This window comes from Aulonocara stuartgranti (assembly GCF_965226115.1).
Source record: "Aulonocara stuartgranti genome assembly, chromosome: 19".
Taxonomy (NCBI): domain Eukaryota; kingdom Metazoa; phylum Chordata; class Actinopteri; order Cichliformes; family Cichlidae; genus Aulonocara; species Aulonocara stuartgranti.
This window is the reverse complement of record NC_138955.1, coordinates 21,645,842-21,658,067: the sequence shown is the minus strand read 5'-3', so window position 1 is coordinate 21,658,067 and position 12,226 is coordinate 21,645,842. Positions and strand designations below refer to the sequence as shown.

Genomic DNA, 12,226 nt, shown 5'->3' with positions numbered 1-12,226 from the left:
GTGTGTGAGTGTGTGTGTGTGTGTGTGTGTGAGTGTGTGTGCATGCGTGTGTGCGCGCTGCCATGACTGAGCTCAGACAAAACAAAGACACCTGATACGATGTGAATCTTTGTCAGTTCATCTGCTCCTCACGTTAGAACAATGGACCTCACGCTGCTGCCTTCATTACTTTATCTTCTCTGTTCTTCATCACTCGTCCTCCTCAGGGTCGCACACAGAGGGACACACAACCAGTCTCACTCACATCTTTGTGTGTGGAGTGTGGGAGGAAGCCAGGCAGCCACAGAGAGAACGTGTCATTTTTAACAACACACAGATACAGGGGGAGGCCACCTGTGACACACCTGTACCAGACCTGTGATTGATTATTGGGATATTATGTGTGTAACCAGTGACCGGCCGTGCAGCAAGCAGACCGTGGACTCAGGAAGCAAACATTTAATGCTGAGCCCTCGCAGGAAATCCAAACACCGGGAATTTTAGGAAGACAACGAGACACACAGCCATGACATTATGTATGAGGGATAACGAGGGAGAGGCAGCAGGTTGGAGCACAGCTGAGGATAACTAATAATGACTCAGGAGAAAGTTAAACTGAAGACAGACACAGAACAGCAACCACCAAAATACAACGGGGAGACAGAAGCAACTGAACGAGGAGAATCCAAAATCAAACAATGCAAAAGGTTAAAGTAACTTGAAGATATAAAAATGAAAAACAAGACCCTTAAACCCAAAAACTCAAACCTGGGCCCAGACCAGCAGACCAAAGCAAAGAACAAACCCTTCACATCTGTCTGGGCCGTGCTGGGCTCTGAGGGTGTAAGAATGAGCTCAGGATGAAACTAAAATAACCGGGATAAAACTGAAAGCACTTCGTGTGTGACGACAGCCACACGAGCTCAGTGTGTGGATCACTATTATTATCACATTCACACCAACGTGTTGCCAACACAGATGTCTGCTGAGGGCCTCTGTGAAAGTGACTGGCTTTAATATTAAACACTTCACACAAATGAATGTACATCATTTTGTGATGTTAAATCAGCTGATAAAAACTAAGGACTGATTATTTTTTTGTTTATTTCGTTTTTGCTGACAACATGTTTAATAAAAAGAGGGCGCAGGTTTAATAAGTTAGAGTTTCAGTCTGGATGCAACTGAAACAATCCCCCCAAATTTGTGTAATTTTATTTACAATCATTCACAAAGTTTTTCTTTATATTAAAATGTGCAAAAATGAGATAAATTGCAAAAATGAATGGCAGAGAGGAAAATTGCAAAGTTGCATTTTTCTTATTATTATCATAAAAAAAGGACGAATTCACTTCAGCACATGCATGTTGTATTTATTTGAAATTAATGCCAGTCATTTCTATCATTTATGCAATTTAATGTGAATTTAAAGATGAGATATTTATCTTCATGTTCATCTGAAAGTCTGGGATGAATATAAATATGTTACAGAAGCCAAGACGATAAATATGACTTATAAAAACTGAAATACACAGTATGACAAACAAAAAGGTAAATCTCGTTACATAATAAACTGAGGAAAATAAAAATAACGGATAAAATCTTTTTTAAAGACTAACAATGAACAAAATAAAATAATAATTCTATTTTGGCGATTGTGGCTCAAGAGTTGGGAGTTCGCCTTGTAATCGGAAGGTTGCTGGTTCGAGCCCCGGCTTGGACAGTCTCGGTCGTTGTGTCCTTGGGCAAGACACTTCACCCGTTGCCTACTGGTGGTGGTCAGAGGGCCCGGTGGCGCCAGTGTCCGGCAGCCTCACCTCTGTCAGTGCGCCCCAGGGTGGCTGTGGCTACAATGTAGCTTGCCATCACCAGTGTGTGAATGTGTGTGTGAATGGGTGGATGACTGGATAAGTAAAGCGCTATATAAATACAGGCCATTTACCATTTTAATTGTCATTTGGTACGTTCAAGTTAACAGCGGGTGTAGTTACACTCCGGGCCCGTGGGGGCGGTAATGAGCTGGAAACTGAACCGGCCAATAAAAAGAAGAAGCTGCGTTGCAACTGGCCAATCAGCGTGCAGCAGTGCGAAGCAGGAAGCGGTTGAAAGCGAGCAGCACCTGCATGGAGAGGATATCGTAGTACTTATTCGTAATTGTTCTGACAGGTAAACAGTTTTATTTACAGCGTGTCATAGTATCAGCTTCCGGTGTGACGTCAGCCTGTGAACGGTTTAGTTTGCAGTCTGTTAGCGGTTAACGGTGGTTGGTTAGTTAGTTAGATAGTTAGTTAGTTAGTTAGTGGTTAGTTAGTTATTGGGTTTTCAGGTCAGTTAAAGCTTATTTTCAGATCTCAGATCAGCTGTTAGTGAGACACGTGACCAGCTGAAACCTGCAGCGTGAACACCTGCAGCTGTGAATGTGAAGCTCAGTCTGAACCTTTGATCAGACTGGAACCTTTGGACCTGCTGATACACCTGTGATACACCTGCGTGTCTCTCCTCGGGGCTGATGATGGACCCACCACACACAGACTTCTTCTACTGCTGCGGAGCCGCCACGGAGCTGCTCAGGTTTGGATCCTGCCCCCTAACCTCTGCACACAAGGTGCTCTTCCTCATCATCCCAGGTGAGCCCCGCCCACATCCACAGCTCAGCAGCACCTGTTGTGTTTCATACTTCCGGAGGAAGCTGTGCTCAGGAGTTCAAACATCAGGACATACCCTGTACTGAAGGAATACTGCAGTACAGCACAGTAATACTGTTGTACAGCTGCAGTATTGCTGTAGTACAGCTGCAGTATTACTGTAGTACAGCTGCAGTATTGCTGTAGTACAGCTGCAGTATTACTGTAGTACAAATGCAGTATTACTGTAGTACAGATGCAGTATTACTGTAGTACAGCTGCAATATTACTGTAGTACAAATGCAGTATTACTGTAGTACAGCTGCAGTATTGCTGTAGTACAAATGCAGTATTACTGTAGTACAGCTGCAATATTACTGTAGTACAAATGCAGTATTACTGTAGTACAGCTGCAGTATTACTGTAGTACAAATGCAGTATTACTGTAGTACAGCTGCAGTATTACTGTAGTACAGGGCAGTCCTCTGATTTGGACTGTGACGTGCTCTGGATCAGGTTTGCGGTTACCATGGTTACCACAGGCCTCGCTGACCTCGTGCTGTCTGTCACAGGTAACCCAGGTGTGGTGGGCTTCTACAGGACCTTCATGCAGACGCTCCACAGCAGGTGTGGCTACCAGCACCCGGTGTGGGCCGTAAGCCACGCCGGCCACTGCGCTCCTCCGGCCTCCATGGACATGATCGAAGGTACGCACGGCTCTGCTCACAGGAGAGAGGAGCAGCTTGTTCGGGTGTTCTGACATTTCTATTCCGATTGCAGACGGCGCCTCAGCGGCGGAGGACGACGTGTTTGGTCTGGACGGGCAGGTCGAACATAAGCTGGCTTTCCTCAGGAATCACGTTCCCAGAGAAACCAGCCTGGTCCTGATTGGTCACTCCATCGGCTGCTACATCATTCTGGAGATGATGAAGAGAAATCCTGAGAGGAAGGTGAGTCATCGCAGTTCTCCGGTCTGAGGAGAAACCACAAATCGGCCTCGATCCACAAAAACACACAGCCTACAGCACGCACCAACACGCCTCCACCCAAACAGTGAAGCATGCAGGGACAGTGGACGGTGGACGTAGGGAAGGCTCCGGAGCTCAGACATGACCGTGCGCAGCGTGGTCGTCTCAGCCTGATCACATGATCAGCAGGACGGAGGCTCTGTGTGAGAACGAAACTAAAAACAAGCCAAATGAGTTTTTACTTATTGGGATCGTTTAATCCCGGAATACGACGGCCGCTCTGAGGTTTCTGTCGTTCAGAAACGGAGACTCTTTATGTTTTTATTGTCGCTTATTTCATCCTTAGCCTGCTGCTGTCGTTCACAGCGGGAGTGCCACATGTTTGATTTGGCACGCCCTTCTTTTCTCTCCTCCTAGGATCAAACGGTTTGTTAGCCTTTGTTAGGTGAATGCGTACCTGCTACACCGCGGAGCGCTCTGTGGGGGTTTGTTGGAATCACAAACTGTCTTTGGAGCACATGACCAGCTCGGATGGCGCCCGGCGAGATCCTGGCTGAGGGCACTGAGCCCTCCCTTCACTTCCCTCCCATCACTTTTTCAGGAAACGGATTAAATGACATGAAAATCCCCCTGCCTCTAATCCGGGAGTTTCCGCAGTTTGCAGCTTCCTGTCTCGGAGCTTTCTGTTGTCTGTCTGAAACCTTCTGTCTCCTCTCTGTTTTTAATGCAGGTCCTGAAGGCGCTGCTGCTGTTTCCCACCATCGAGCGCATGGCTCAGAGCCCTCAGGGGAAGGTCATGACCCCCGTGCTGTGTCACATGCGTTACGTGGTCTACCTGCCCCTCTTCCTGCTCTCGCTGCTGCCCGACAGGCTCAAAGTCGGCCTCATCAGACTGATGCTGGGGGGAATCCGCTCTCTGGACCTCACTGTGGTGCAGCCCACCCTGGGTCTGCTCAGTGGAGACTCTGCAGGTCGGCCATGCTTCGTTCTTCTGTGAGATATGCAGCGAGGGCAGATGCTTTTCAGACTGCAGACATTTGTCTTTGATAAGAAGCTTTTATGTGATAACACAGAGACAGAATTATGGAGAGAAACCCTGTCAGCACCAGAGGTGCCTGCAGAAAGGTGGAGGGGGGGGGTTACATTTACAACATGCAGTGGCTGTATATTAATATACTGGGAGTGAAAGAGCTCAGTGCATGATGGGAATTCCCCCAGCAGGCTGGCAGCGGTTCAGATTTAACAGCCGAGGTTTGAAATGTTGAGTTTGCAGCGAGAGCCGGACCAGCTTTAACCTCTGTGGTTTGTTTCCACGTGCAGCCAATGCCATGTACCTGGGCGGGCAGGAAATGAGGAAAGTTCTAAAAAGAGATGACACGACTATCGGGAAACATCTCGACAAGGTAAGAAAAGCCCCGCCTACAAGAGGAGCGAATGAAAATGTAAGCCAGATACCCGTGCAGGTGATGTCGCCTTTTTATTAAAGACAGCACTTCTGATTGCTCACGCTTCACTTACTGCTCTGTTCTGTACACTTTGGACACTTTACCGACCTCATGACCTGACGCCGCTCCCAGCGCTCCTGTCAGATGTTATGGCAGAGCTCGGCGTCGGCAGTCTGACTCTGAGGGTCAAAGGTCAAACCTGTTGTTCCCCTGGTTGCGCTGAGCCGATCGGCCCTCTGCTGGCTGCAGGCTGGCGATCAGCTCATGGAGCGCTGCTTTGATCACACCCTCTAAAACCACGTTTCCCCTTTTCTCTCTGTCTGTCTGTCTATCTGTGCTTTCAGCTGATATTTTATTACGGAGCGACCGACCACTGGTGCCCGGTGCACTATTATCACGACATCAAGCGGGACTTTCCGCTCGGCGACTTCAAGCTGTGTGAAAACGGCTTCCGTCACGCCTTCGTGCTGGACGCCGGACGAGAAGTCGCCGAAATGGTGTTTGAATGGATCCGTGAAGATTTACGGAGCCGAGTTCCCGGTGACCAAAACACTTCATTCGGTGCCTCAGCTGGACGTTTGTAACGAGACCACAGAGCCGAACCAGAGGTTCACGTTGTCTTTGTGTAATAAGATGTGCAGGCGTGGAAGCTGTACAAGTTTGTGCTCAGTGAAAACACTAAACACAGCATCAGCCTTCAGGGGCCACATGCTTCCAACTCTTATATCCTGGCTAATCACATAAAAATGTACAACGATGGCATGAGGGCGCTCATCATAGAGACCAAACATTTATTAAAGTTTAGAAAATTTACAGTGAAATTTCAAAGAAGTCCAGATGAAGCCGCAGATGTGAGGAACAGTATTTTTAATGCATGTGAAATAACTGCTGTAATATTAACTGTTGTTTATAATTGTGGGAATAAATGAAAACTTAATTTATTAAACACACAGATTACAACAGGCCGTGTTACTGCTTCAGGTTAGGTCTGAAGATAAAGTTAATCCCACTTCAGGCTCCTGTAAGTGTGTCGCAGCATGAAGCAGTGAAAGCCTCGCTCTGTGTTCTCGGAGCAGATTTTATTTCTCTTTTCAATCTTTCCGATTTCCTCGCTGGTCGACCTCGACGGGTCCTCGATACCTCCCAGCTTAAAAATCTTGGAAAAGTTCCCGAGCACCAGTATCTACCGGGCCACTTTACAGGTGAGCACATGAAGGCGTGCGCTCATCACCGTGCAGATAGCTGTGGCTGCACGTCCTTCACGGTGAAGATCACGTGATGTTAATGCAGCTGGAACTGAACACCGGTCGGTATGAATAAAAACACAAACTGAAGCAGTTGCATCAAAACCATTTATTAATTTCTCAGTCAGTAAAAAGTGGCTGTGTGAGGGCAGGTTCATGGTTATAGACTGAATGGCTGGTGCTGAGTTCAGTAAACTAACAATAAACACAAACTAATATTCCAGATGTGGTGTCAGATGTAATGAGGTGACGGGCATCTGTGAGACTAAAGCTTTGCTTCTTGGTTCATGGTGAGAAAAATCTGAATGCAGGAAGTGAGAGTTACAAATATGCAAATGGAGCAGAAATAACTTGATAACACGACTTCAGATGGCGAAGCATCGTCATCTATCAGAGGCGTATTTTCAGCTTGTTCTGCCGTGATTGGCCACAAAGACCAGAGCAAAAACACAAACATTGCAGGTGTTGCTCTAATCTTAGACCAGTACACGAGGTGAGCCCTGTGTTTGTGCGTGTGCTACCGGCACCCACAGCTCTCCACCACCATGTTCTCGTACTGCTTGTAGACCACGCTGCCGGCTGAGTCTATGTAGAGGATGCTGATGGGGCTGAGACTGGAGGGGACGCAGCAGCTGGGTGGGCTGAGATCAGGGTCCATGGAGTTCATCAGGGTCTGGATCACAGCGTGGTTGGTGGGCTCCAGGTGGGCACGCAGCGGGAAGTCGCACACGCCGTCGCAGCGGCGCGCCTCATAGTCCAAAGGGGCGATGATCCAGTCGTCCCAGCCCAGGTCTCTGAAGTTCACGTGCAGCGGTTTCCGGCTGCAGCGGCTCCTCCTGCCTCCTCTCGCTGCCCCACCGAAGGATCGTTTGGACAGAGCTCTCTGTCGATGCCGGCGGTTCTTCTTTACGTGTTTTGGAATAAGTTTTGGAGGCTTCGGGAGGCTAAATCCTCCGCCCTCGCTCTTCATCCTGTGCGTCACCTCTCCGAAAAGACTGTCGGCAGTGTTGGTATGCCAGAAAGCCACCAGCAAAGCTTTCTCCTGGGTTGGGCAAGGAGTGCGACCCAGCCCCAGGACCAGCGGGTCAGCCACCTTGTTGGTCAGTTCAGAGAAGGCCAGGAGATGGAAGCAGGCCTGCTGTGGCTCCAAAGGATTCCTCAGATGGGCCTTCATGCCAGACCACACGTCAAACACCTCCCACCTGGGAAGACCACCACCCAAAACCTCGACAGTTCTGGAGTCCAGCAACTGTCTCTCCGAAGAGCAGGAGTACAGGCGGATGTCGTAAAGGTTTCCTCCGCTTGTTAGGGTGGGTCGAAGGTCTGCCAGAGGCTTCCTGAGGATTCTCAGCTCGGCCTCCACCAGCTCTTCCATCCTGGCCAGGCTGGATAAGTCGAAGACGTAACGCTGGCCGCTCTCCCATGATGGAGGATCTGTGGATAGGAGGAAAGTAAAGATAGAGCACGCAGCATGTAACTTTATGTGCAGGTCTGAAACCTGACCCAACACTGGTCTTTGGTCACATGTGGGACTCAAGCCTCAGTCTTCAATACAGCTCTTTGGCTCTTCATAGGATGTCACCTCTAAGTCTTTATGGCATTCATCAAAGTCAGTGATAAACATCATAAAGGGAACTGGGTGATGTTAAACAGGAATGATATTTACAAATGTCATTCCTGTTGTTAAACCCGTTTAACAAAAACAGGAAGTTGAGAAAGAAATGCACTAAAATGCTGCTGAAATGATAAAGCTGATGTGTTGGTGTAGGTGGATTCATTCATGGATTTCAAATCTATTAAAAGTTTTTCAGGCTGACTTAGGGGAGGATTTAGATAATTTGAGATAAATTATCAAATTTTCAGGAGCGGAACCACGCCTCCAAACACGCCCCTTCTGGCCCTTATCTATATGTGACCGACACCCCCACCCCCCGTTCTACAAGCTGTTCGTTCTTGCTTTTGTGTAGAATCAGAAAGCAAAGCAGAGCTTTCCCCAAACCACAGCTCAGTTCATGTCTAAGCCGTTCACCTTTGTCTACTGAAACGCTGTCAAACCGAAAATGAGGACGAGAGCCCAGCGAGTGAATGGCAATGAAAACTGTAAACTTGGAGATGAGACCTTCTGATGGTCACAACATAGCAAAAACCCGCATAAATAATCACTTCTACTAACTTTAAATTCTTTACTAACTTTAAAAATCAGTGATACATTTAGTAATCTGTGTCAACAATGGAAATATGGTTGTTTAAAACAGAATAACACCAAATATAGATGTAATAAAACTAGAACATTCAGTTTTTTAGGCAGGATTTTGAGGGAAAGTGAATTAAATTGGTGTCAAACCTTGTCCTTGGTCCACAAAACTTGTAACTGTGTTAGCAGCTCCTGCTCTGTCTGAAACATCAAAGTCTCTGCTTTGAGGTTTGGACAATGTTTGGTATAAAAACACCATGTAGTCGTGGAGGACCACCGAGCCGTTAACTGACCGATCTCTCCTCATCATGCTCGTGTTCGCGCCCCACTGCGAACTGGACTGCAACGCTCCGGTCCACTCTATCCCGACCCAGAAAGCAAAGCAGAGCTGAAACAACACGGGTCGGTCCATCTGAGGTGCTGTCCTCAAGTTAAATGAAGAGCTTCAGGTGGGGGTGAGACTGAGAAAAATCCCCTCTGACTTTCATTCAGAGGATCATCTTCATGTAGATCGTCTGTGTACCTGCATGCAGGTGTACAGGTAGACAGTGCCCCCTGCCAGCTTTGTAGATTAATAGACATGTGTCACATTAAAGGAAAAATGACTACAAGGTGTTTTCAAAAGAAGTTCCATTTTATGCCTCAAAACCAGCTTCAGTGCTCCCGGCATTGATTGTCTAACACTCAGCTGGATCTAAGCATTTCAGAAGAAAACCCCTCCTTTGGTTTAACATGTAACTCGAACCTACAGCCATGCAGAGCCACCAACGCCTTCACTGTGAGCATCAGACTTTTTCCTAATTTATAAAGAATGCATTCTGAATGTTTGAATCCTAGGTTTTGTTGATCAACACAGACTCACTTTGGAATGTAGTTTTATACATTGTATCTTATTAACCCTGCCTTTTCAATACACTGCACTCGTCATATGTACAGTAATTACAAATATTTCACAATTTAAAATTATTTTAAATCGTTATTATTTTATTATTATTATTTCTAACTTTCATGATACAACACAAAACATGAATACATTACAAAATATATCTTTACATGAATGTACTGCTCAAAAAAAAAAAAATAAAATAAAAACGTTGTATCAAGTCAGTAAAGCTCCTGGATCAAAATCAGAATACTTTATTAATCCCTGAAAAAATGATGTGGTTACAATTGCTCCAGGATGATAAGGACAATAACAGACAGAACTAAATTAAATGTCTTGATGCATTCTCAGTCATCCAGGTAACTAAATCCCCAAAAGTTGATTCTGTTCATCTGGACGTAGCGTTTTCAGTGGGAGAAACGTTTCGTCACTTATCCAGGTGACTTCTTCAGTCTCAGCTGACTGCAGGTTTCCCCAATCTTATAAACAGTATATTTGCATAATGACTGAGGGCTGGTTTCAGTCACCATCAGTGATGTGAGTGTTGGGAGTGGCGCATGGGAAGTTGTCAGGTATTATGATTTCTTTGCAAAATTAACACAAGATGCGACTCAAATCCTGCGTTGAGTAAAGATTTTTTTTCTTTTGTAATTCCAGATTTGGTTAGTTCAAAGATAAGAATTTGTATAATTTTTGTGATGAACAATAATAATTTTGAAAATTGAATTGATTGCAATAAGCACTGTTTTCATAAAACAGCTGCAGCTTTCATTGCAGCACATGTGGTACGTTAACCTTTGTACGGTTTTCATCAGTTCATTTTGCAGTTAACATGTGAACATGTTGGATGATCTGTCTGCTGTCACTCGAGGGGGCTGAGGTCTGAATCTGAGGGCAGCTCCTGTAATCACAAAGAGAACAGAACCATCAAACTCAGATATAAATTTTATCCCTCAAAATTGAAATAAAGCTGATTCTTCTGTCCTCACACACTCAGGATCTGAAGTTGTTCTCTTACATTTTTTCCAGTATCACAGTACACTACAGTACTTTAATCCGTACTTCCTGATTAATGAGTTACTGAAGTACAAGCTTTTAAATAAATGTTACTGTCTTTACAGATGTGGCAAGAGACTGAAAACATACTGTTGTTTGCACATCTTTAATATTCAGCTCTGCACAGGAGCTGCAGCAGGATGCGGCCTGTTGTTTTTACAGTATAATACTTGTAATAAAAGTACAGTAACAGTAATTAGTGACTGAGCAGCCCGGCGCGTTTCTCTTGATTTATTTAGTAAATTCATTCACCTGCACAGATTAGCTAAACGAACCCTGACAGCCGAGTTCTCATCTTAGCTAGCTAGGTCTCAGGACCGAGCTAAGGACGGTAGTTACTAGAGATGGCACGATACCACTTTTTTATGTCCGATACCGATTCCGATATCATAAATTTGGATATCTGCCGATACCGATATGAATCCGATATAGTGTGTTTTAATCAACAAAACTGTTTTTTTAAATATCTTGCTGCATTTTGTATAAGTTCATACTCAAGTTTAAAACAACAACTACACTAAAGCTATTCTGTTATACCTGTATGCAAAAAAAATATTTCATAGTTCAGCAATACTGATCAATCTAATAAACTTAAACCTACACCATCCTCCCTATTCTGGTATTTTAAAGAGTACTTAGCATAAATATTAAGCAACCTAACTAATAGGGTTCCAACTCCCAGCAACAACAAAAATAAATAAATAAAAAATAGGGAACCACCCCTCACGCTCCACCTCATGATGCTTAATCGACGTAATCAACCTTAATTTGATGCAGTGTGAAAAAAAATGCACAGAAATCAATTATTTTTCAAGAAATATTAAATAGATTCAACATCTTTCTTCAACAAAATTGCAGACTGCACAGATGGTACCTTCCCAAAGGAAAAAGTACTATAGCTTACTAGGGTATATATATTAGACTTAATAGTTACTATATACAGTAATGGACTTCTATTCATTTTACATCAAATTAAAACTTTGGGTGTCAGATAATTATTTATTAAAAGCTAGACATTTTAAATGAGAATAAGAAAGAAAAGTATGTCTTTGTGCCCCCTTTTCCCTGTTCATGCCCTATCGGCCCCCCTGGCTAAACTTTGCTAGATCCACCCCTGCACAGTTACCAGCCGTCAGCTACGTAGAAAAAGATCCTCGAGTAGAAAGTAATATTAAATACATTCTAACAATAGCTGATCAAGCTTAAACGTGGTTTCCTCTTTCTGGTGCAAAGTGGGCCAAAAGCAAACCAGAGAGACGGACTCGCTATAGAAAAGCCGATCAGCTGATCATTAAGCAGTTTCATGATTGAAGTAGCAGCAAGAAGAGGCAGTCGCTCCATATATCGTTTGTTAAGCTTAACGCAGGAATGCTTTACATTCAGAGATGGACTTACACACTTGCTTTACTTCTCTCGGGAATAACTTTGTCGGAGATGAAATGCCGGGTTGCTAGCGAAGCTCCAAATGCTATCCAGACCACCGACAGGTCCCGCATGCCACAGCCGCTCTATCACGTGATGCATACTGCTCCGACATGCTAACGTTCTGAGGTGAGTTACAAGTTTTGTGAGGTGCTTTCGTGATATTTAATGGATCGGATTACATTTTTTATTTTTCTCCGATATCCGATCCAGTAATTTAGGTCAGTATCGGACCGATACCGATACATAATATCGGATCGGTCCATCTCTAGTAGTTACTAGTGATGTGACGTTCTTCTGTATCGAGGCTTCGAAGCTTGTGTCGAGTAATGGAGGGGGCGTTTCCGCGATGCGCGTATCGAGACTTGCTTCATTTATGGGAGGAGCTGAAAATGATGACGTCCGAAGCCTCGC

At 45.0% G+C, this 12,226-nt stretch overlaps 2 protein-coding genes across 4 annotated transcripts; one reads left to right on the top strand and one right to left on the bottom strand.

Moving 5' to 3' along the window:
* Positions 1 to 2,051: 2,051 nt before the first annotated feature.
* On the top strand, positions 2,052 to 5,824 carry ldah (lipid droplet associated hydrolase). 3 transcript variants are annotated; one of them, XM_082517210.1, is made up of 7 exons: positions 2,052 to 2,142; positions 2,508 to 2,603; positions 3,173 to 3,307; positions 3,381 to 3,550; positions 4,299 to 4,539; positions 4,889 to 4,971; positions 5,358 to 5,824. In XM_082517210.1, the coding sequence occupies exons 3-7, from the start codon at positions 3,208 to 3,210 to the stop codon at positions 5,595 to 5,597; spliced, it is 834 nt and encodes a 277-aa protein (XP_082373336.1). In that variant the 5' UTR covers positions 2,052 to 2,142; positions 2,508 to 2,603; positions 3,173 to 3,207; the 3' UTR covers positions 5,598 to 5,824. The 3 variants fall into 3 exon arrangements, with proteins under 3 accessions (XP_082373336.1, XP_082373335.1, XP_082373334.1); XM_082517209.1 differs by having other exon boundaries at positions 2,424 to 2,603; XM_082517208.1 differs by having other exon boundaries at positions 2,052 to 2,603.
* Positions 5,825 to 6,053: 229 nt separating this feature from the next.
* Positions 6,054 to 10,221, bottom strand: gdf7 (growth differentiation factor 7). The gene is made up of 2 exons (XM_082517213.1): positions 8,602 to 10,221; positions 6,054 to 7,691 (listed from the first exon to the last, which is right to left on the bottom strand). The coding sequence occupies exons 1-2, from the start codon at positions 8,861 to 8,863 to the stop codon at positions 6,775 to 6,777; spliced, it is 1,179 nt and encodes a 392-aa protein (XP_082373339.1). The 5' UTR covers positions 8,864 to 10,221; the 3' UTR covers positions 6,054 to 6,774.
* Positions 10,222 to 12,226: the final 2,005 nt, after the last annotated feature.